Raw genomic sequence first — 25,091 nt, 5'->3', positions numbered from 1 at the left:
ATATTTAAGAGGGAGTTAGATGTGGCCCTTGTGGCTAAGGGGATCAGGGGGTATGGAGAGAAGGCAGGTACGCGATACTGAGTTGGATGATCAGCCATGATCATATTGAATGGCGGTGCAGGCTCGAAGGGCCGAATGGCCTACTCCTGCACCTAATTTCTATGTTTCTATGTTTCTATCTCGAATCTATCCATGCGCCTTTCCAAAAAACCTGCTTTTCAAACCATCTTTGGCTGGGTTCTTGAAATCAAAGCTCCCTTCACCCATTCAACTGATTGCTTTTACTGATATTAATTATCACTTAGTCCTGCAGAATACATTATCTCCCGCCTTGCTGAGATTTTGTTGAGTAGTTGCCACGATGTGTAATTACCACAAATTGCGTTCACTCAAGTGTAATTGACAGGGGCAATGTGACTCGTGTGTCAGTCATTACATAGAAAACTTAAAATAGAAGTCATTTCAAAATCACATGCACTGCAGCGTCATTTTGGAACTTGTTTGGAGCGTTCACCTGGAGGCTGCAGCGAATCGTCCGATCAGCAGAGAAGGTTATTGGCTGCAACCTTCCCTCCATTGATGAACTGTACCCTGCAAGGGCCAGGAAGCGAGCGGGCAAGATCATCTCTGACCCCTCTCACCCTGGCCACAATCTCTTTGAATCACTTCCCTCTGGAAGGCGACTCCGGACTGTCAAAGCTGCCACAGCCAGACATAAAAGACCCGACTCGGCCTCTGAGCTGTGGCGAGGCAGCGACCACCCGCGGAGTTTGAACCGTCACCTCGGCGCAGAGGGAGAACAAAGGGGGAAGAGCCAGAGACTTTAAGATTTTGCCTTCCACCACAGTGAGGAGGTGTTTGGTGAACTCACTGTGGTGGATGTTAAATTTGTGTTGACTATGTGTTTTTGTCATTTTTTAAAATTATATGTATGACTGCAGGGAAACAAAATTTCGTTCAGACCGAAAGGTCTGAATGACAATAAACGAATCTAATCTAATCTAATCTAATCTAAAAAACAGTTTTTATCCACGAGTCGTTGCTCTACTCAACAGCCAAAAATCTGTAGTCTCCCTTTGAGCTGGTATTTTGTTGGTTCACATGCTTGATCAATGGTGTTTTATCATTAATGTTTTATTATTATTAATGTTTAGTGTTTTCTGAGTCATTCGTAACTGTCACTGTATGTCATGTTGTTACTTGTGGGCGGAGCACCAAGGCGAATTCCTTGTATGTGAATACTTGGCCAATAAACTTGCCTCCTTACTTACTGACTTCTTGAGCGTTTTATGTCTTGCTTGCTTCATGCAAACACATTTACCAAAACAGGATTAGAGGCCTTGTTATACATTTGGCAACTTAGGTGAATACGTAGCTATTCCGCGCAGCATAGTCTGATCATTGATTGTTTCGAGGTGGGAATTTTGGAGCACAGAGTAAAGAGATGTTAAGAAATGGTTTAATCCATGGACACAGAGAAGGAACAGTGGTGTACATTCGTCATCAGAGCACGGGGGAATTTTATTTGAGAGGTTGAACATGGGAGGCACGGCGGTAGAGTTGCTGCCTTACAGCGCCAGAGACCCGGGTTCGATCCTGACCGCGGGTGCTTTCTGTACGGAGTTTGCACGCTCTCCCCGTGACCTGCGTGGGTTTTCGTTGAGATCTTCGCTTTCCTCCCACACTCCGAAGACGTACAGCTTTTTAGGTTAATTGGCTTGGTATAAAATGTAAAGTTGTCCCTAGTGTTCTGTCACAGACTCTACCCCCAGCGGATCAGATGACAGATGCCACATTGGCCGTGTGGATCAGGCACCAGAGGAGAGAGAGGTTGTTGCAGCGACTGTGAGTGCATGCAGTGGACAATACATGCATTTCATGCATCTAGCCTGCAGCCCATTAGACATCATACGTTTATGTGATAGGAGCAGAGTTAGGCCACTCGGTCCATCAAGTCAACTTCCCCTCTTCCCCATTCTCCTGCCTTCTCTCCATAACCCCTGACACCCGTACTAATCAAGTATCTCTGCCTTAAAAATATCCACTGACTTGGCCTCCACAGCGTTCTGTGCCAATGAATTCCACAGATTCACCACCCTCTGACTAAAGAAATGTCTTCTCATCTCCTTCCTAAAGATACATCCTTTTATTCTGAGGCTATGACCTCTGGTCCTAGACTCTCCCATTAGTGGAAACATCCTCTCCACATCCACTCTATCCAGGACTTTCACAATTTGGTAAGTTTCAATGATTGTCCCCCTCATCCTCCAGCGAGTACAGACCCAGTGGCATCAATCGCTCATCGTAGGTTAACCCACTCATTCCTGGGATCATTCTCGTAACCTCCTCTGGGCCCTCTCCAGAGCCAGCACATCCTTCCTTGAATATGGGGCCCAAAATTGTTCACAATATTCCAAATGCTGCCTGACCAGCGCCTTATAGAGCCTCAGTATTACATCCCTGATGTTGTATCCTAGCCCTCTCAAAGTAAATGCGAGCAAATGTGTATCAGAGTCTCCCGTAAAAGACCCGGCTGACTAAACAAATCAGGAGATGAGTGGGATTTTACTTCAATAGCTAGTCTGTAAGAATTCTGAGGACATTTTATTCGCAGTGGACAAATTGTGTTCATGGCTAGATTGGTGCCGCTGTTAACACTGCTATTGTGATCAACCTCACGTCTGATGTACCGATAGCACACGCTGTTCTGCTCGGGAACATCACCACTGACTGAGTTGAGACGACTTCATTTTTATAGCACTGCATTTTTATTCCAGATTGCCTGCTGTATTAGATTAGCAAAAAAAAACAAAGGGCCTTCAACTCCTGGGATGCCAATGTTGCTATGGCGATGACAGGAGGAAAATGTTACGAGGCGTGTATCCGTGGAGCCGCCAACCCACAGAGTTGCGGGGCTCCAGTGTTAGGTTGGTCAGTTTCCTTTAGTTTAGTTTAGAGATACAGTCCTCCGACCGTTAGCGATACAGCCATTCAGCGGGAACTAGGGCCTTCCGCCCACCGGGTCCGCGCCAACCAGCCGATCAACCCGTACACCAGCACTGTCCTACACACACTAGGGACAATTTGCAATTTACAGAAGCCAATTAACTTACAAACCTGCACGTCTTTGCAATGTGGGGAGGAAACCAGAGCACCTTTTCTTTTTCTCACAGAGAGTGGTGAGTCTATGGAATTCTCTGGCTCAGAGGGCGGCGGAGGCCGGTTCACTGGATGCTTTCCAGACAGAGCTAGATAGGGCTCTTAAAGATAACGGAGTCAGGGGATATGGGGAGAAGGCAGGAACGGGGTACTGATTGGGGATGATCAGCCATAATCACATTGAATGGGGTGGGAGATTGCAACATTGACGTGGTTTCGACCAATGCAATCAAGCCGGCGTGCACAATCAAATAAGACCAAATAGAACAAGTTGTCCGACAACTCTAGGCTTTGCACGCCATACGCAAGAAGAAGATCACATTGAATGGCGGTGCTAGCTCGAAGGGCCAAATGGCCTACTCCTGCTATTTTCTATTGAGTCTAAAGACAAAACACAAGTCAAATGATGAACTTACCATCACCAAGTACTTTGGTCTGTATTGGATGGTTCCAAAGATACCAAGGATGATTGACATAATGTGTAAAAAGTTGGCGAGTATCGGGACCCATTGGTAGCCGAGGAAGTCAAAGATCTGCCGCTCCAAAGCCGCTACCTAAAAGAAAATGAAAACACGTTGACGTCTCAAGTAACTCCATCACACTGTTCATGACTGCAACGGCATGCTGTGATCTTCAACATCCAAATGTCATGACATTAGACAGTCTAGTTTAGGGACAGGGAGCGGAAACCTGCCTTTCGCTCACAGAGTCCGTGCCGACCAGTGATCCGCATACACTAACACGCACACACACACACACACACACACACACACACACATTGGGGACAAATTTACAGTACCAAGCCAACTAACCTACAAACCTGTACATCTGTGGAGTGTGGGAGGAAACCAGGATCGAGACCCGGTTTCGATCCTGACTACGGGCGCTGTCTGTACGGAGTTTGTACGTTCTCCTCGTGTCCGCGTGGGTTTTCTCCGGGTGCTCAGGTTTCCTCCCACACTCCAAAGGCGTACAGCATCGTAGGTTAATTGGCTTCGGTAAAATTGTAAATGATCCCTCGTGTGTGTGTGTTAGTGTGCGGGGACCACTGGTCGACGCCCTGTTTTTCGGTGGGTGGAATGGTCTGGTTCCGCACTGTATCTTTAAACTAAACTAAAAAGTCAATTCTCTGCTCCTGTACTTTCAACCACTTAGGAACACCGCCTTCTTCTACAATATTTGATCAGTAAGCATATCATGGGCCCAGTCTGGAGAAACATCACCCATCCCTTCTCTCCAGAGATGCTGCCTGTCCCGCTGAGTTACTCCAGCATTTTGTGTCTATCTTAAGTATATCAGGGGCTCTGGGGCAAAGGCAGGTGAATGGGGTCGAGAGGTAAAGATAGATTAGCAACATGTTCCCGATGTTGGGGCAGTCCAGAACCAGGGGCCACGGTCGGTTTAAGAATAAGGGGTACGCCATTTAGAACGGAGACGAGGAGACACTTTTTCTCACAGAGAGTTGTGGGTCTGTGGAATTCTCTGCCTCAGAGGGCAGTGGAGGCAGGTTCTCTGGATGCTTTCAAGAGAGAGGTAGATAGGGCTCTTAAAAATAGCGGAGTCAGGGGATATGGGGAGAAGGCAGGAACGGGGTACTGATTGGGGATGATCAGCCATGTTCACATTGAATGGAGGTGCTGGCTCGAAGGGCCGAATGGACTACTCCTGCACCTATTGTCTATTGTCTATTAGCCAGGATAGAATGGTGGAGTGGACATGATGGGCCGAATGGTCTAATTCAGCTCCTATCACTTATGAACCTATTCCTCTCATCCACACCACTGTTGGGACAGCTGAGGTGACTATCCGAGTGTTTCATCATTCTGTAGCCAAAGTACCAGTGATCTCTCCGGCAATCCGCAGGAGTCCCTCCTCCGGCAGGTATTATCGAAAGCCACGTTACACGGTTGAGGGAAGGCCCTGTACTCTGGGACGACCCTCTCAGCTTGAGCCTGGCAGGTTTAGCTCCAGACCCCGTTAGCTTCCTCCTGCAGCCGAGGGCCAACCTTTAAGCAGAGGGCCAGACACAGCTTCATTCCACACAGCAGCTACTGCAGGATACTCATACGCAAAACCACATGAATGAACAAATCCACTTTGGGAGAGCAAGTGCTTGTAAGCGCAACCTGTCCTCATTACCGGCAGAGCTTAAGCGTTCGTTTCTGAACGGACAAAGATCTATTTGCCGTTCCTGTTTGTTGCAGCTCAGACCTTCTGAGTCACAGCCGCTTAACCCTGGTACAGGGAAGAGGCACAATTAATGATCACAAATTCTGCTCCTCTACTTCGAAATGAGCCTTGGGAAACTCAACACAGTATAACGCACCTCGTTCGGTTAAAGGCAACTCATCGAGCCTTTCAGGCCCTGCTTTGCCTCGCCTGCATTTCAAGAGCTGCAATGTGGCGCTGCTGTACAGTTGCTGCCTTATAGCGCCAGAGACCCAGGTTCGATCCTGACTACGAGGTCTATTTGCATGGTGTTTGCACGGTTTTTTCCCGGGACCACGTGGTTTTCTCCAGGTGCTCCGGTTCCTTCCCACACTCCAGGTTTGCATGCTAATTGGCTTAGGTAAGAATTGTAAATTTTCTTGAGTGTATAGGATAGTTCGTGTACGGGATGATCGCTGGTCGGTGTGGACTCGGCCGGCCGAAGGGCCTGTTTCGGGGCTGAATCTCTAAAATGTACTAAACCACACCTCTGAGCAACATATCCTCCCAGCTGAAGATAGACACAAAAAGCTGGAGTAACTCAGCGGGACAGGCAGCATCTCTGGAGAGAAGGAACGGGTGACCCTTCTTCAGACCCGAAACGTCACCCATTCCTTCTCTCCAGAGATGCTGCCTGTCCCGCTGAGTTACTCCAGAATTTTGTATCTATCTTCGGTTTAAACCGGCATCTGCAGTTCCTTCCTACAACATCTCCTCCCAACTGTTTGGCCACATCAGCAATAAATCTGTATTGAATCAATAAAGTGGCAGCCTCGTTAAAAGAAAATTACCAACATAACATCACGGAGCATTTATTATTTATCCTCCAAAAATAAAAGATACAAAGCATGTTTGTTTCTCCTTCGTTCAGGATTAAGGTAAGGAAGGCTAAGGTTGGGTAATTAATTTACTGATTGCATTGAACTGCACAAGGTCAAACAGAGATATTACAAGAAATATTTCAGAACAAAACCAGAGATAGACACAAAATGCTGGAGTAACTCAGCGGGACAGGCAGCATCTCTGGAGAAGACCTTCTCTAGTCTGAAGAAGGGTCTCGACCCAAAACATCACCCATTCCTTCTCTCCAGAGATGCTGCTTGTCCCGTTGAGTGATGAATAAAACTTGACTTGACGTTAAGCCACTTGTTGCAGCAATGGTGACCATCAAGGTAAGGGACTGCTGTAAAAATTCTTACTCAGTCTGACTGCCTTTTATCGCTCCAGATGAACCCACTTAGCTTTCTCTTCAGCACTAGGGCCAATGAAGGATGAGCACAAATGGTGGGTCTGCCACCAAACATTCGCAACAGCTTGAAAAAGGAGACACTTTATCAAGTATCTGTAAACTCGAACCAGCAGGTCGAGGAACAGCTTCTTTCCTGCGGCTGTCACTCTACTCAACAACGTACCTTGGTGACTGCCAATCACCCCCCCCCCCCCCCCGGACACTTATTATTATTTATTCAAATCGTTTGCTATGTCGCTCTTCCAGGGAGATGCTAAATGCATTTCGTTGTCTCTGTACTGTACACTGACAATGACAATTAAAATTGAATCTGAATCTGAACTGTGCGTTCCCCCCCCTTCATTCTCGCCGGCCCCCCAGCCAGTCCCCCCCCCTTCGTTCTCGCCGGCCCCCCAGCCAGGGGTCCCCCCCCTACCCTTCGTTCTCAGCTGCAGTTGAAGAAGATGGCATCTCAACACCTTCTCAAGTGCTGCCGTTCGGGATGGGCAATAAATGCTGATCGTGCCATCTACAGACATTTTCCATTAAGTGATTTTTTTTTAAATAAAAGCCAAAAACCACTATAAATGTTGTAACAAAGGAGCCACCGTGTCTGTAATACAACAATTACAGAGACGCCTTGCAAGCCGGTTCATCCTATATTTTCCCCCGGGTGATAAGATCAAGGGAGTCATGTCATTCATGGCTTTGAGCTAATGAGCGGCATCAATAATGTGGCCATAAATGAGGATAAGGAAACCACACGGTGTGCCAGCAGCATCATTCAAAGACTTTTGAAACAGACTTCAATCTGTTGGCTCAGGTTCAGCTCTTAACAAGGAATGGGATCAAAGATAGATTGGATCAATTAGGTTTTGTGGTTCAGCAGCATAATGGTGGCAGCTGGTGGCACGGGTATCATGGATGGGTTGACTTGTCCCTTCTCACCCCCTCCACAGGGACTTTCCTGCAGGAGATGCAGCACCTGTCCCTCCTCCCTCCTCCTCCCTCGACTCGATCCAGGGACCCCGACAGGTCTTTCAGGTGAGGCAGAGGTTTACCTGCACCCCATCCAACCTCATCCACTTTAGGAGCCCACAGTGTTGTCAGATGTACAGCACCAGCCACATACAGCACTGGGCCTCTACTCGCTGGAGTTTAGAAGGTTGAGGGGGGGACCTCATTGAAACTGACTGAACAATGAAAGGCTTTGATAGAGTGGATGTGAAAAGGATGTTTCCACTGGTGGGAGAGTCAAGGACCAGAGGTCACGGCCTCAGAATTAAAGGCCGCTCTTTTAGAAAGGAGGCGAGGAAGAACCTCTTTAGTCAGAGGATAGTTAATTTGTGGAACTCGTTGCCGCAGAGGGCTGCGGAGGCCAAGTCAGTGGATATTTTTAAGGCAGAGATAGACAAATTCTTGATCAGGACGGGAGTCAAGGGTTATGGGGAGGAGGCACGAATGTGGGATTAGGCGGCAGAGATCAGCCATGATTGAATGGCGGAGTGGACTCGATGGGCCGAATGGCCTAATTCTACTCCTATGCGACCTCCCGGTTGCCAACCATTTTAACTGCCCTTCCCATTCCCATACCGATCTTTCGGTTCTGGGCCTCCTCCACTGTCATGTCCAGTCTTAACCAAGTGTTACTGGTACGTGGCCCAGTTTGCTTCCTACATTCCTCCACTTGAATCAGCAATGTCTCTCTTTCTGGTTTACTTCAAGATATACAGGGTATAGGAGTTTGCCTTCCCTTGCCTTCCCTCTGTTCTAATATTGCTCAGTTGGCATTTGGTGCTTTAAAGTTCCACAACATCATAGAAAACATAGAAACATAGAAAATAGGTGCCCTTCGAGCCTGCACCGCCATTCAATATGATCATGGCTGATCATCCAACTCAGTATCCTGTACCTGCCTTCTCTCCATACCCCCTGATCCCTTTAGCCACAAGGGCCACATCACCACTCAATAGTTCTTGAACATTAGATCAGCCATGATTGAATGGCGGGGTAGACTGGATGGGCTGAATGGGCTAATTCTGCTGCCATGTCTTATGGTCTCATTATTGTAAGTTCAAACCTCAAGTCTATATGTGACAAGCCTTTAATTTCTAAAATGTTACGATATTTATCATAATCATAATCCTACTTTATTAGCCAAGTATGTTTTGAATTTGATTTGCCCCACAGTCATACCATTAAAAAGCAACAAGACACTCAAAATACATTTTAACATAAACATCCACCACAGTGACTCCTCCACATTCCTCACTGTGATGGAAGGCGGAAAAAAAAGTTCAACCTCTTCCCTTCATTGTTCTCCCGCGGTCAGCGTCCTCGAGCCTTCCGTTAACGGGACTTATGATTCTATCTTCAATTTGTCTCCATATCAAATGGTACTCTCCAATCAGTCAGTTGCCTTGCAAATCTAAACAATGTATCGGGTTTAGTGCTTGGGGCACGGTGGAATACTCTGCGCATTTATCCTATCTATTCCTCTCATGATCTTGCACACTTCCAGAAGTTCACCATGCATCCTCCTGCGTTCCAAGGAATAAACCCCTAGCCTGCTCAACATCTCCCTGTAGCTCAGTCCCTCGAGTCTTGGCAACATCCTCAAAAATCTTTGCTACACCTTTTCCAGCTTGGCAACATAACAAGGTGACCAAAACCGTACGCAGTACTCCAAATGTGGCCTCACCAATGTCTCGTACATTCCAACTTCTATGTTTAGGAAGGAACTGCAGATGCTGGCTTACACCAAAGATAGACACAAAATGCTGGAGTAATTCAGCGGGTCAGGCAGCATCTCTGGAGAAAAGGAATAGGTGACCTTTCGGATCGAGACCCTTCTACAGAGTCCTGTAGGGCAGATGCTGGCTTAGCACCCATCGACCCCGATGATAGACACATAAAATTCAAATATGATCATGGCTGGTCAGGCAGCATCCTCTGGAGCCAAAAGGAATAGGTGACTCCCTTTCGGGTCGAGACCCTTCTACAGAGTCCTGGTAGGTTCCAGAGATTCACCAGTGAAAAAAGTTCTGCTCACTCGGTTTTAGAGATTTCCCCCTTATGCTTAAGCTGTCACAGCGTCCTTGCATCGGGCATCTTCCCATCTCGACCCAGAATTTCGTAAGTTTCCTTACTAAGATGCTCTCAATCTCCTAAACTAGAGAGTTAAACCAAGTACAGTCTTCTTCATAAGACCGTGTGACATCCCAGGAATCAGTCTTGAACCTCTCTGCATCCCTCTATGGCAATAATGTCCTCCTCAGACTCCAAACTGTACGCAGTACAGGGTATGTAGGTTAACTGCAGTAGAACCTCTCCCTGGCTCCTATACTCAAAACCTTTTGCAATGAAAAAAATTCGTACGTTCTCCCTGACCATGTGGGTTGTCCGTAGGACTCTAAAGACGTACAGGTATGTGTTAATATGGCTTGGTGGTAAAAAATGTCTCTGTGTGGTCAGTGCGGGGATCGGGGTCAGGTGGGCCGGAGGGTCCGAGGGGCCTCTTCCGCGCTGTATCTCTGAACTAGTCTAAACTAAGCTACAGACTGAGAGTCAGGGTTTGCTCGTTCTTCTTAGAGACGGGTTTACTATCACCCTGTACAATCTCTCTACTCTTGATGAAGGGTCCTGCCCCAACCCCTGGTGAAGTCTGAAGAAGGGTCTCGACCAGAAACGTCACCTATTCCTTTTCTCCAGAGATGCTGCCTGACCCGCTGAGTTACTCCAACGTCGACACTCAATATCCTGACTGACTTGTTTTCATTGCGATACGCCCGTGGAATGGACAATTGGCCAGGTCAATTTATCATTAGCATGAAATTCAAACATTCGGAACCCTGGGTCCATCTCATCGATAAAAGCATTAAGACGCATGCAATGTCCTGCACATCAAACCTCCAGCCATCAACGTCTCTGCAACTTCCCAGAGAGAAACGTCTGTCGCCAATGAAAACAATTCTGTATTGATCATGAACGGAAGCTATAGCTTGTGTAGTGTATTAAAAGGTTACAGCTACACTGTATATCGACCTGCATAATACACACCATGCTACTTATCTGAAAGGAGACCAACACAATTATTTATCCTTATTCTAAACCCTTTGATAACATAAGCCAGGCACGGACTAGTCTCACAGAAGAGTGAATTTAGAAACATAGAAAATAGGTGCAGGAGGAGGCCATTCGGCCTTTCGAGACAGCACCGCCATTCATTGTAATCATGGCTGATCGTCCCCTATCAATAACCCGTGCCTGCCTTCTCCCCATATATCCCTTGACTCCACTAGCAACTAGAGCTCTATCTAACTCTCTCTTAAATCCATCCAGTGACTTGGCCTCCACTGCCCTCTGTGGCAGGGAATTCCATAAATTCACAACTCTCTGGGTGAAAAAGTTTTTTCTCATCTCAGTCTTAAATGACCTCCCCTTTATTCTAAGACTGTGGCCCCTGGTTCTGGACTCGCCCAACATAGGGAACATTTTTCCTGCATCTAGCTTGTATAGGCCTTCTATAAATTTATATGTTTCTATAAGAGTTCGCCCCTCATCCTTCTAAACTCCAGTGAATACAAGCCTAGTCTTTTCAATCTTTCCTCAAATGACAGTCCCCCCATCCCAGGGATCAATCTCGTGAACCTATGCTGCACTGCCTCAATCACAAGGATGTCCTGTGAAAGAATAAGATATGCCATACACTGTTTTCTTCCACAGTAATCAAATGTACACATTCCTTGATCATCGTCTGCTTTGATCTATCGTTTTCACACCTTATCCCTTCCATATCTCAAGTCTCCCTTTTCCCTGACTCTCAGTCAGAAGAAGGGTCTCGATCCGAAATGTCACCCATTCCTTCTCTCCAGAGATGCTTCCTGTCCCGTTGAGTTCCTCCAGCACTTTTGTGTCTATCTTCTGTGTAAACCAGCATCTGCAGTTCCTTCCTAAAGCCCCCGTCCCACTTTCCCGAGTTACTCACGAATTCCCCCGAGTTTTCCCCTTGCTTCAAACTCGGAGAATGTCCGCAGCGAGTCCTTAGGAGGCCGTAGGAGTCCGTAGGTATTTCGCAGCGGTTCGTAATGCCAGCCGTAGGTACTCGGGGCATCAGGCAAGTCGGGACGTTTTTTCAACATGTTGAAAAATGTCCACGATAAAAAAAATAGCCCCGAGTACCTACGGCTGTCTATTACCGTAATTCTCCGAGTTTGAATCAAGGGGAATACGTGAGTAACTCTGGAAAGCGGGACAGGGGCTTTAATAAGCTGAGTGAGATCCCGTTTGCATTTACTACACACGCAGGCGCTGCCATTTTTGGCGCCATAATTCAAATCCAAAATCTGATCGGCCCGTACACTCGATGTCCTGGAGCTGTTCCTGCGAACTACGGGTGCTGTCTGTATGGAGTTTGTACGTTCTCCCCGTGACCTGCATGGGGTTTCTCCGGGAACTCCCATTTCCTCCCACACTCCAAAGGCGTACAGGTTAGTAATTTAATATAAATTGTGCCCAGTGTGTGTAGGGTAGTGTTAATGTGCGGGGATCGCTGGTCGGCACGGACTCAGTGGTGTATTTTCCGTGCTGTATCTCTAAACTATACTAAAACAAATGATAATATTGGAGGTTGGGTGGAAAGACTGCAGTCAAGCCTTATTGAAGATGGCGGTGAAGATTTTGACTTCTAATCAGCATGGAAAGCAGCACGGTGAAGAGGATCACATTGGAAGACCAGTGTAGGGCTGGGACGTTATATGGTTCTAAGTTCTAGGAGCAGAATTAAGGGCCTGTCCCACTTGGGCGATTTTTTTTAGGCGACTGCCGGTGACTACGACAATGGAATTCGCCGAAGTCAGCACCGGCGCCAACCTGCGTCACCTGGCGACAAACTACGTCAGGAGAAGACAAGCTACAACAAGCCAACGGTCGCCGACTGTTGCTGAAAAGTTTTGAACATTTCAAAATCCAGCGGTGACCAGAAAAACGCTACGACTCTTTGGGCGACTGAGGAGACGACTCACGACCACACGGGCGACTCCCCGGCAACCGTGTGGCAACAGCCTAGTCGCCGGCAATCGCCTAAGTGGGACAGGCCCTTTAGTCCATTGAGCTCATCATGTCGACCATTCAATCATGGCTAACCCATCTTTCCCTCTCAACCCCATTCTCCTGCCTTCTCCTCATAACCCCGAACACCCGAAACTGTCAATCTCCACCTTAAAAATATCCACTGACTTGGCCTCCACAGCCGTCCGTGGCAAAGAATTCCACAGATTCACCACTGAAGAAATTCCTCCCCATCTCCTTTATGAAGGTACGTACTTTTATTCCCAGGTTGTGGCCTCTGGTCCTAGACTATCCCGCTAGTGGAAACATCCTCTCCACATCCACTCTATCCAGGCCTTTCACTATTCGGTGAGTTTCAATGAGGTACCCACTCATTCTTCTAAACTCCAGCGAGTGCAGGCCCAGTGCTGTCAAACGCTCACCATACTGGTTAACCCAATCATTCCTGGGACCATTCTCGATAAAACCTCCTCTGGACCCTCTCCAGCAGCACCAGCACACCCTTCCTCAGATTATGGGGTCCTGCATAAGGTGAAAGCTGCTGGACTGGAGTTACCGGTATGTCCAGCCAGAAGTGGAATTCTCAGCACCAAGCGTCTACCTGTAGTGAGGTCCAAATATTCCAAGTACCGATCAATGGCTGGACATCCTGCCTGAGGCAATGAACATCCAGGGTAGATAAAAATTGCTGGAGAAACTCAGCGGGTGAGGCAGCATCTATGGAGCGAAGGAATAGATTCCTTCGCTCCATAGATGCTGCCTCACCCGCTGAGTTTCTCCAGCATATTTATCTACATTCGATTTTTCCAGCATCTGCAGTTCCTTCTTAAACATCCAGGGTAATTTCACTTTGCAACAACACTAAACCCGTACAATGTAAAACACACGGTAGCACTTAAAGCTCTGTCCCACGGTACGAGTTCATTCCAAGAGCTCTCCCGAGTTTAAAAAAAATCAAACTCGTGGTAAGCACGGAGAATGAATGTAGCGGGTACGTCAGAGCTCGGGGACGTCTCTTAGCGCCAACGGGAGGAACTCGGGAAGACTCGCTAACACGGCAGGTAAGCACGGGAAGACTCGTGAAGATTTTTCAACATGTTGAAAAATGTCCACGAGATCCCCGAGTACCGACGAGTGGCCATTGCCGTAAATCACCGAGTTCGAATCAGGGCAAACTCGGGAGAGCTCTTGGAATGAACTCGTACCGTGGGACAGGGGTTTTACAGTGCCAGAGACCCAGGTTCGATCCTGACTACAGGTGCTGTCTGGAGGGAGTTTGTACGCTCTTCATGAGACCACGTGGGTTTACTCTGAACAGGAAGCGTCCGTAATCAGGATGGAACCCTTGTCCCTGGCGCTGTAAGGCAGCAACACTACTGCTGCTCCATCGCACCGCCCTTAATTAGAATGGGTGTTACGGGCCGAATGGCCATTTCACCAGTGCATTAGTCTTTTCACTGACAGGCTTCAAATGCTAAGACACATAGAAACATAGAAAATAGGTGCAGGAGGAGGCTATTCGGCCCGTCGAGCCTGCACCACCATTCAATATGATCATGGCTGATCATCCAACTCAGTATCCTGTACCTGTCTTCTCTCCATTCCCCCTGATCCCTTTAGCCACAAGGGCCACATCTAACTCCCTCTTAAATATAGCCAATGACCTGGCCTCAACTACCTTCTGTGGCAGGGAATTCCACAGATTCACCACTCTCTGTGTGAACATTTTTTTCCTCATCTCGGTCCTAAAATACTTCCCCCTTATCCTTAAACTGTGGCCCCTTGTTCTGGACTTCCCCAACGTCGGGAACAATCTTCCTGCATCTAGCCTGTCCAACCCCTTAAAAATTTTGTACGTTTCTATGAGATCCTCCCTCAATCTTCTAAAATCAAGCCGAGTCTATCCAGTCTTTCTTCATATGAAAGTCCTGCCATCCCAGGAATCAGTCTGGTGAACCTTCTCTGTACTCCCTCTATGGCAAGAATGTCTTTCTTCAGATTAGGAGACCAGGAGAGAGACATCATCACAATCTCAAAGCAAAAATGTTAAACTTACAACATTGGGGAAATAAGTGGTTGGACTTTGCAATGACATTGATTTTAGCAAATTTATTTCTTGCTGTGCCACGATTCTGTGATATAGAACGACGTTTCTAAGATGCCAGTTCCCGGGTAAAACGATGGCATTTACAAGCCAATATTCCTTTGCTAATTGCTACTGATCTTACCTCAGTAAAAACCTTCTCTGCAGCAATGCACACGTTCTCCTTCATTACTGCCTAATGAGCTTGCTCCATAGTGCACTCATCTCTAATTCTTTGAGCAAACAGTTCTACTTAATTGCAGTCCTTGCGAAATATTATTGTTTGTGTACCTGAAAAATACAAACTCACTCTTCGGGTTTCTCTGAGAAATAAAAATACTGATTATCGAGATTTCTTTCGAGGAGAAAAATAATGTGTGAGGCCATTGTATCATCTTATATTGAGAGTAAACTCGTGCATTTAAAGTTATTGATGGCTTGAACTTGGATCAATATCAAATAGAACCCAATCAACATTCTACCAGGCAACATAATTGGTATTGGTATTGCCTGTTATGATTGTGTGTTCAGAAGGTCATAAGGAATAGGAGTAGAATTAGGACATTCGGCCCATCAAGTCTACTCCGCCAATCGATCGTGGCTGATCTATCTCCCCCTCCTAGCCCCATTCTCCTGCCTTCGCCTCATAACCCCTGACACCCGTGCTGATCAAGAATCTGTCTATCTCTGCCTTAAAAATATCCACTGACTTGGCCTGGGGGAGGGTGGACACGTCCCAGAAAATGGTTCATGGTGGCCTGGCGGTAGAGTTGCTGCCTTACAGCGCCAGAGACCCGGGTTTGATCCTGACCACAGGTGCTGCCTGTACGGAGTTTGCACGTTCTTCCCCTGACCTACGTGGGTTTACTTCGGCTGCTCGGGTTTCCTCCCACATTCCTAAATGTTTGTAGGTTAATTGTCTTCTGTAAATTGTCCCTAGTGTGTGGGATGGAACTAGTGTACGGTGGTCGGCACAGATTTGGTGGGTTGAGGTATCCACGCTGTATCCCCAAACTAAATTAAAACATTATTTTCTATATTCGTCTCGAAGTGTCTAGAAATGTGAGTTTAAAACAGAAATCATTTTTGTATTTATTTACTTTTTTCCATACAGATTTCATACCATGTAGGTTAATTGGCTTGCATTTGTACCCTTTGTATACGTGTACATTGTCCCTGGTGTTGTGTAGGCTTGTGTTAATGTGTGGGGATCGCTGGTCGGTGTGGATTCGGTGGGTCGAAGGAAAGGTCACAGTTTAAGGATAAGGGGGAAATCTTTTAGGACCGAGATGAGAATAACATTTTTCACACAGAGAGTGGTGAATCTCTGGAATTCTCTGCCACAGAAGGTAGTTGAGGCCGGTTCATTGGCTATATTTAAGAGGGAGTTAGATGTGGCCCTTGTGGCTAAAGGGATCGAGGGGTATGGAGAGAAGGCAGGTACGGGAGGGATACTGAGTTGGATGATCAGCCATGATCATATTGAATGGCGGTGCAGGCTCGAAGGGCCGAATGGCCTACTCCTGCACCTATTTTTAATGTTTTTTTATGTTTATGTTTATGTTTCCATGCTGTATCTCTAAACTAAACTAAAATAACAGCACATTTTTATTCTATCTCCCAGATTTTGTGTGTGTGATTATTTGTAGTTTTGTAAAGGTAAATTTTCATTTCCTGGACTACTGCAATGTGGGGGGGGGTGTATCTGGAACAGCCATTTCATTCAAGCTGTAGGGTTATAAGTGCTAGTAGATATATGAATAAGGAAACTACCCCTAGGCTTCTAATTTTGGAGGAATCCTATGTACCTGCCCCAACTTCTCACCACAGCTTCATTCCCTCTCTATACACCAGTCTCTTCCTCAGCGAACAGATTCAACAACTTTGCGTCACAACTTATTCCATAAATCCATCGACCGAGATGTAATAAAGAAATGTCACGCCTAGTTTCCTCGCTGAATCCCAGGCATTCAGCTTCCACCTTTACCATTCGCATCACGTACCAGATGGAACCTGCCATTCGCCTCCAATATTAAAAAGTAATCTGCCATCGATCTCCTCTCCAAGCATGTGGGCATAACATCAGGCTTCAGATCGCTGGGAAAATTCACCAAGGGGACAATCTACTGATCAAAGATCCTACAGCAAGCAAGATAGATCACTGGACGGTCATGGGCAGATTTATGGGTAATTTTCGGCCCCATTTCCAACACCGGCTTCCGTCTCCGCACCAAAGATCCCGTAGCGGAGCAAAGATACTAGTGCAGAGACGGAAGCCGGTTACGGAAACATCCTCGTAAAAATAAAAGTTATTTGGGAAAAATCTTCTCATTTTCAGAATTATAATTCATTAACACAAACTGTTCCCCCGCAACGTTGATTACACTGCGAGTCGGGTCGGGTTACTGAAATGGATGAAAAAATGCACACGTTCCGCTCCGTTGCGTACTACACGTCAGCCCATTGCATTTAGAAGGAGTGGTCTATCTTGCTTGCTATAGAAGCTTTGCTACTGATAAGTGAAGGACTCAAACTGCACCTAATATTATGTGGACAGAAAGGAACTGCAGATGCTGGTTTATACCGAAGTGCTGGAGTAACTCAGTGGGGCAGGCAGCATCTCTGAAGAATGGGTGACATCTCGGGTCAGACCCCTTCTTCAGACTGGAAGTGTTTCAGTCGAGGACAGGGTGGGCGTGAAGAAGGCTCGCAACCCGAAACGTTACCCGTCCTTTTTCTCCAGAGATGCTGCCTGACCCGCTGAGTTACTCCAGCACTTTGTTTCCATCGTGGAACCCGGTATGATGGTGGTGTTTAAGAGTTTTTTTTGGGGCACAACACATACGTCTATCTTCTTTTTCAGTTTAGGGATACAGCGTGGAAACAGGCCCTTCGGCCCTCCGAGTCGGCAGCGACCAGCGATCCCCGCACATTAACACTATCCTACACACGCTGGGGACAATTTACATTTACACCAAGCCAATTAACCTACATAACTGTACGTCTTTGAATATAAAACTGATCCCATTAGGTATGTCAGAGGCCTGTTTTAAGCTAACTGATATTTCAAAGACGATTCCTAAATTACGGCCTAATAATAGTGAAAAAACTAAAATTCAAATTTTGGAAAAAGCCAACAGTTCCCACAGTGAAGATGTGGATTACAGACATGTCCGAGGCACTACATTTAGAAAACATTAGGCTTGTCTTGGCTGGAAAAGCAGATCAATTTCTCAAGACATGGTTGCCTTTCACTGAATTTCTGCAACAACAGAATGGTTAAACACAAATTTAAACCCAATGCCAGGGATGGGTGAGGGGGTGGGGGGGAGGTATATCTCCATCTTCTCTTTTCTTATTTATCTTATTTCTCTTCTTTCTTTTTCTCTTCTTTTTTCTCTTTTTTTCCTTTTTTTTCTTTTTTTAAAATTTCAATGTTAAAAATGAAGCTGAACAATAATTGTATAACTTTTATGTCGATTCTACGCAGCGGCGGTGGAAAGCATCTTGTCCGGGAACATTACCATCTGGTTTGGGAATTGCTCTGCCAAGGACAAGAAGGCTCTGCAGAGAGTAGTGCGTTCGGCCGAACGCACTATGGGAACTTCACTTGCCCCCCCCTGCAGGAACTATACATCAGGAGGTGCAACTCCAGAGCCAACAATATCATGAGAGACCCCTTCCACCCCTGCAACGGACTGTTCCAGCTGCTACGGTCAGGCAAACGCCTCCGTTGCCATGCGGTGAGAACGGAGAGTGTGAGAAGGAGTTTCTTCCCAGAGTCCATTCGGACTGTAAATGCCTATCTCACCAGGGACTAACTCTACTGAACGTTTTTCCTTCCATTATTTATTATGTAAAGGTATATGTGTGTTATGATTATGTTTATAGGTTGTTTGTCTTTTTGCACAAAAGTCCGCGAGCATTGCCACTTCCATTTCACTGCACATCTCGTATGTGTATGTGACAAATAAACTTGACTTGACTTGACTTGACTTGCCTTATCCCTGTACAATTGCTTCTAATAAAATGAATTCAAAAAACCCCCCCCAAAAAAAAAACTGTACGCCTTTGGAGTGTGGGAGGAAACTCTCTGGCGCTGCAAGTGCTATAAGGCAGCAGCTCTACCGCTGCGCCACGGTGGTCTACCTTCTGCTACCAACATTCCTCCTTTTATTGGTTCCTTGTTTTTAATGGGTGGCAGTGAACGCCCCACATAACCACACAGGTTACAGGTCTCACAAAGCACCTCATCAAAAACTATCTGCAGTCATCATGTACAACCCAAATCCATTATTTCCATCCAGACTCTTCTTCCTAGCCTTGAGAGGAGACCAGCAGATATATTAGATACAAAAACCTTTCATAAAGCCGTATTCGCTGAGATTTATATCATTTATTTTAACCAGATGCTGTTGAATTGCTTTGAAAGTAATTGACTTCACTGTTTCCTCAACTATAGATGTCAGTCTAACAAGCCTATAATTCCCAGAATGATGCTTTAGTGCCTTTGACAAGATTGAAAGTCTTCTAATATCACCTCAGCATTAACCGAGCTTCACAAAATGTATATGATAGCACCCACTGGTATTGCCTTAATATCTTTTCATGCTCTTTCCTTGCTGATCTGGTGCTTTTAATATTCACTGCCTCCATTTGTTGTCCAGCACCAATTAGATGTATCGATTTCTTGTTCTGTCTCACTGTTGTTGGTCATTTCCAGTTGAACGTTGCCTCACGATGAGACAGTGCCTTGTTGCCGCTCATCCAATTCATTAGCCCGTTATTCCTCATTTGGATAAACATTACGGGATACTGTAGATGAGTTTAGTTTAGAGACGCAGCGTGGAAACAGGCCCTGGGTCCCACCGAATCCTCGCTGACCAATGATCACCTGCGCATAGGCACAAAAAGCTGGAGTAACTCAGCCGGTCGGGCAGCACCTCTGGAGAAAAGGAATGGGTGGCGTTTCGGGTCGAGACCCTTCTTCAGACTGAGAGTCAGGGGAAAGGGAAACAAGAGATATAGACGGTGATGTGGGGTCCCGACCCGACTGTCATATGCTGAGAGAATGGAGCAGCTGGGCTTGTACACTCTGTGGAGTTTAGAAGGATGAGAGGGAATCTCATTGAAACATATAAGATTGTTAAGGGCTTGGACGCGCTAGATACAGGAAACATGTTCCCGATGTTGGGGGAGTCCAGAACCAGGGGCCACAGTTTAATAATAAGGAGTAAGCCATTTAGAACGGAGACGAGGAAACACTTTTTCTCACAGAGAGTGGTGAGTCTGTGGAATTCTCTTCCTCAGAGGGTGGTGGAGGCGGGTTCTCTGGATGCTTTCAAGAGAGAGCTAGATAGTGCTCTTAAAAATAGCGGAGTCAGGGGATATGGGGAGAAGGCAGGAACGGGGTAATGATTGGGGATGATCAGCCATGATCACATTGAATGGCGGTGCTGGCTCGAAGGGCCGAATGGCCTACTCCTGCACCTATTGTCTATTGTCTATTGAAACATCACCCATTCTTTTTCTCCAGGGATGCTGTCCGACCCGTTGAGTTACTCCAGCTTTTTGTGTCTATCTTTGATTTAAACCATGTTGCCTGTATCGAAGACAAGTTACTTTGAAGCGGCGTTCCCTTGGCTTGTCAACTTGTTTCATGCTGTGAGGCATCAATGGAATCAATCGAAACTTGATTCTTGCAATCAAACACCTATTGACATTAAAAAGCATGAACACTATTTTTCTGGCGAGAAAAAATCTGATCCATAAAGATGATTGACTACTCCTAGCGATTATAATTCAATGTGATTTCAAGGAAACACATGCTACAGTGTGGATCCACTGAGACTCTATGAAAGGACTCATCAATAAGCCACAGTCTCTTTGCTCTTTTCAGATAAACCTGCAAAACTTTTGTGTGAAAAGTATTTTCACGTGTGTATATATACTTTAGAGACTTTAGAGACTTTAGACTTTAGAGATACAGCGTGGAAGCAAGCCCTTTGGCCCACCGTGTCCACACTGGCCAGCGATCCCCGTACACGTACACTATCCGACACGCACTAGGGTCAATTTACAATTTCACCAAAGCCAATTAATCTACGTCTTCCGAATGTGGGAGGAAACCAGAGCACCCGGAGAAAACCCACGCAGGTCACGGGGAGAACATGCAAACTCCGCACAGACAGCACCGGTAGTCAGGATCGAACCCAGGTCTCTTGCGTTGTATGGCAGCAGCTCTACCGCTGTCACATACATGTTTACTACATATACACTGAAGGAAAAATGAAAGCCACTGATCGCAGTTGCGGGTTTGAACATGAATGGGCGATGTTTCAGGTCGAGGCCATTCTGCAGACAGGCATCCATGTTCTCCAGAGATCCTGCCCGACCCACTGAGTTACTCCAGCACTTTGTGTCTTTTTCCCCCCCGTAAAGCAGCACCTGCAGTTGCTTGCATCTCTAGTTTCTGGATAAACAACCTCCTTCTGAATTGTTGACAGGAATCATTTCGAGGAATGGCGTCATAATGGTTCTGCACTCGGCCTGGTAATGGAATGTAAACTCAATCAACCTGAAACAAAAGCTAACTGGGAATAGTGGAGACCAGTCAATCTGATTGTTGTAAAAGGCTACAGGGTTCATTAACATCACTCAGGGAAAAGAATCCACGCACCTTGCCCAGTCTAGTCTGGTCACGACCTGAGATCCCAGGACAAAGATAAATTGATTATTTAAATTCCCTCACGATGGCCTGGTAAGTAATTGGACATCAAGGGGCTATGAGAAAGACTGGCCTTTCCAGCAACATATCCTCCTCTGAATGAAGAGTTATGTAGAAACTGTATTGAACATAGAAACATAGAAACATAGAAATTAGGTGCAGGAGTAGGCCATTCGGCCCTTCGAGCCTGCACCGCCATTTAATATGATCATGGCTGATCATCCAACTCAGTATCCCGTACCTGCCTTCTCTCCATACCCTCTGATCCCCTTGGCCACAAGGGCCACATCTAACTCCCTCTTAAATATAGCCAATGAACTGGCCTCAACTACCCTCTGTGGCAGAGAGTTCCAGAGATTCACCACTCTCTGTGTGAAAAAAGTTCTCCTCATCTCGGTTTTAAAGGATTTCCCCCTTATCCTTAAGCTGTGACCCCTTGTCCTGGACTTCCCCAACATCGGGAACAATCTTCCTGCATCTAGCCTGTCCAACCCCTTAAGAATTTTGTAAGTTTTGTAAGAACAATTTGTATTGCCTCAGAAAATGTCGGATGGATTTTTCGCACGGTTCACGCATTGTATATATTTATTACTTGAATAAAGTCTATTTTGAAATTAAAAAAAAAAAAAAAAAAAAAAAAAAACTGGTGTTGGAATCCTGTTAACAACTTCTCCTTCGACTCCTCCCAATCCAAGGTGTAGCCGTGGGCACTCGTATGGGCCCCAGCTATGCCTGCCCATTTGTGGGGTATGTCGTACAACCCGTCCCAGGCGTACACTGGCCCTACTCTATCCCAGGATTCAAGATTCAAGTGAGTTTATTGTCATGTGTCCCAGATAGGACAATGAAATTCTTGCTTTACACACATGAATAAATAAAACAGATAAAGTGCAAATAAACAGATAATGGGCTATTAATGTTCTGCTGCATTGACGACTGCATCGGGTATTTTTGTTTACTCAACGCAAATTGGAGGAACAACACCTCATATATCGCTTGGATAGATTACTCCTCAGCGGTATGAACATTGACTTATCCAATTTTAGATAGCCCTTGCTTTCTCCCTCCGCCCCCTCCCCCTTCCCAGTTCTCCCACAAATCCCACTGTCTCCGCCCTCTTTCTTTTTTTTTCCCGCTCCCCCCCATCGGCTTGAAGAAGGGCCTCGACCCAAAACATCACCCATTCCTACTCTCCAGAGATGCTGCCTCACCCGTTGCGTTACTCCAGTATTTGGTGTTTATCCTGATTTTTAGTTAGTTTGGTTTATTATGCCGTGTACCAAGGTACAGTGGAAAGCTTTTTTTGTTGCGTTCTAACCAGTCAGCAGAAAGACAATGCATGTTTACTATCAAGCCGTCCACAGAGTATAGGTACAGGATAAAGTGAATAAGGTTTCGTGCAAAATAAAAGTTCAGTAAAGTCTCTTTCAGAGGGCAGTGGTAGAGTTGCTGCCTTGAACCCCTGTCCCACGGTACGAGTTCATTCCAAGAGCTCTCCCGAGTTTGCCCTGATTTGAACTCGGAGATTTACGGTAATGGCCACTCGTCGGTACTCGGGGCTCTCGTGGACATTTTTCAACATGTTGAAAAATCTTCACGCGCCTTCCCGAGCTTACCTGCCGTTAGCGAGTCTTCCCGAGTACCTGCCGTTAGCGTTACGAGGCGCTAAGAGACGCCCCCCAGCTCCGACGTACCCGCTACGTTCATTCTCCGTGCTTACCACGAGTTTGATTTTTTTTAAACTCGGGAGAGCTCTTGGAATGAACTCGTACCGTGGGACAGGGCTTTTAGATAGCCAGAGACCCGGGTTTGATCCTGACCACGGGTGCTGTCTTTGTGGAGTTTGTACGTAAATGAGCGTTATAGATAATAGACAATGGACAATAGGTGCAAGAGTAGGCCATTCGGCCCTTCGAGCCAGCACCGCCATTCAATGTGATCATGGCTTAGTAATACCCATGTAATTTTACCGAGTCGTACAGCAAACTGTGATGCCTTATTCTCTTACAAATCACTGATATTATAACCTTCCCTCTGATGTTATCTTTCTCTCACCAAATAAGAATAATGCAAACATCTGACATGAGGGGAGTCTAGCATGCCTGTGTGTGTGTTCATTCCATCTCTGCCCTCCCCTTTATCCCCATTGCTCTGCAATTTCCTTTCTTTGTTGAGAACAAGCGAATTCATTTTTGTATAGGTTGATTAAATCTGTTCCAACCACTCTTCCGGCAGCGAGCACTCACTGTAACAACTTGCTGCATTAAACAGTTTCCTCCTGCTGCTTCCTTTGTATTTATTATGCAGCGTATCCTCCAGTCGCTGACGTTCTTCCCAAAAGGAATCAACTTCCACGTCCCTGCTCGACGGCGTATCTCATTATTCTGAACATCTCTATTCAATCTCACATAACCTTCCCTTCTCTGAGGAGGACAATCCCTGCTCGCCCATTTTCCCCACAAAGCTGAAGCGGTCGCAGTTAGTGATAACATTGAGATGAATCACCTCTGCTCGTTGTACAATCTGCTCGCATTCTTCTCGACTCCAGTGAATGTAGCGCACGCTCTTGGTTTCTTGGTCCTCCAAAATATTCCAAATGGAATTTAAACTGGAGGTGGTGAAGGGAGGGAAGGAACTGCAGATGCTGGTTTACTCAGTGGCTCAGGCAGCAACTCTGGCCTTAAGGGTCTCTGGCGCTGTGAGGCAGCGACTCTACCGCTCCGTTGTTGTATTGTTGAAACAATGGTTAAAGACTATTAAAGATATCTATTGGCTTAAGTAAAACATGCTTCCATTTTGGGGCAATGTTATCCATGATTAAATATTGATGTGAAATTGCACATCACTAAATTATTGGCAATCAGAGTCTTGCAGCAGAGAGCCAGTGGAGTGGTTTTGTATTGAGTTTCAGTTTTAATCTCTTTAAACCAAAACAATGATGTTAGTGTGCTGTAATACATTGTGTCTGGTATGTTATCTGTCTATGAAGGAACTGCAGATGCTGGTTTAAACCGAAGATAGACACAAAATGCTGGATTAACTCAGCGGGACAGGCAGCATCTCTGGAGAGAAGGGATGGGTGACGTTTCGGGTCATGGCAACTTCTTCAGCCTCTCTGTTGGGTTTTATTAATATGATCTCCGCACATAAATGTAGATACTCCCTGGCACGATGCAATGCTCACGCTGTAATGTATCTTTAGTCAGAGGGTGGTGAATCTGTGGGATTCGTTGCCACAGTTGGCTGTGGAGTCCAAGTCAATTACTGTTTTTAAGGCAGAAATTGGTAGATTCTTGATTAGTACGGGTGTCAGCGGTTATGGGGAGAAGGCAGGAGAATGGGGTTGAGGGGGAGAGATAGATCAGCCATGACTGAATGGTGGAGTAGACTTGATGGGCCAAACGGCCTAATTCTGCTCCTGTCACGTATGAACATCAAAGTTTCCAGTCGCACCTAAAAAAATGCCCTCTAAGATGTCATGCCAATGCTCATTCAACAGAACGAAGGATTAATCAAGAATCTGTCAATTTCCGCCTTAAAAATATCCATTGACTTGGCCTCCACAGCCTTCTGTGGCAATGGATTCCACAGATTTACCACCCTCTGACTTAAGAAAT

The 25,091-nt window shown here is 46.1% G+C and overlaps 1 protein-coding gene across 1 annotated transcript in view; it reads right to left on the bottom strand.

Annotated features, from left to right (window-relative positions):
* LOC129709873 (sodium/potassium-transporting ATPase subunit beta-1-interacting protein 1) overlaps nucleotides 1–25,091 on the bottom strand; it is a 320,616-nt gene that overhangs the window by 89,625 nt on the left and 205,900 nt on the right. The window contains exon 2 of the mRNA XM_055656507.1: nucleotides 3,576–3,713. Within this exon, the coding sequence (XP_055512482.1) occupies nucleotides 3,576–3,713 (138 nt within the window). The remainder of the gene's footprint in view (nucleotides 1–3,575; nucleotides 3,714–25,091) is intronic.

Source organism: Leucoraja erinacea, chromosome 26 (assembly GCF_028641065.1).
Source record: "Leucoraja erinacea ecotype New England chromosome 26, Leri_hhj_1, whole genome shotgun sequence".
Lineage (NCBI taxonomy): Eukaryota > Metazoa > Chordata > Chondrichthyes > Rajiformes > Rajidae > Leucoraja > Leucoraja erinaceus.
This window is presented reverse-complemented; position numbering and strand designations above follow the sequence as displayed.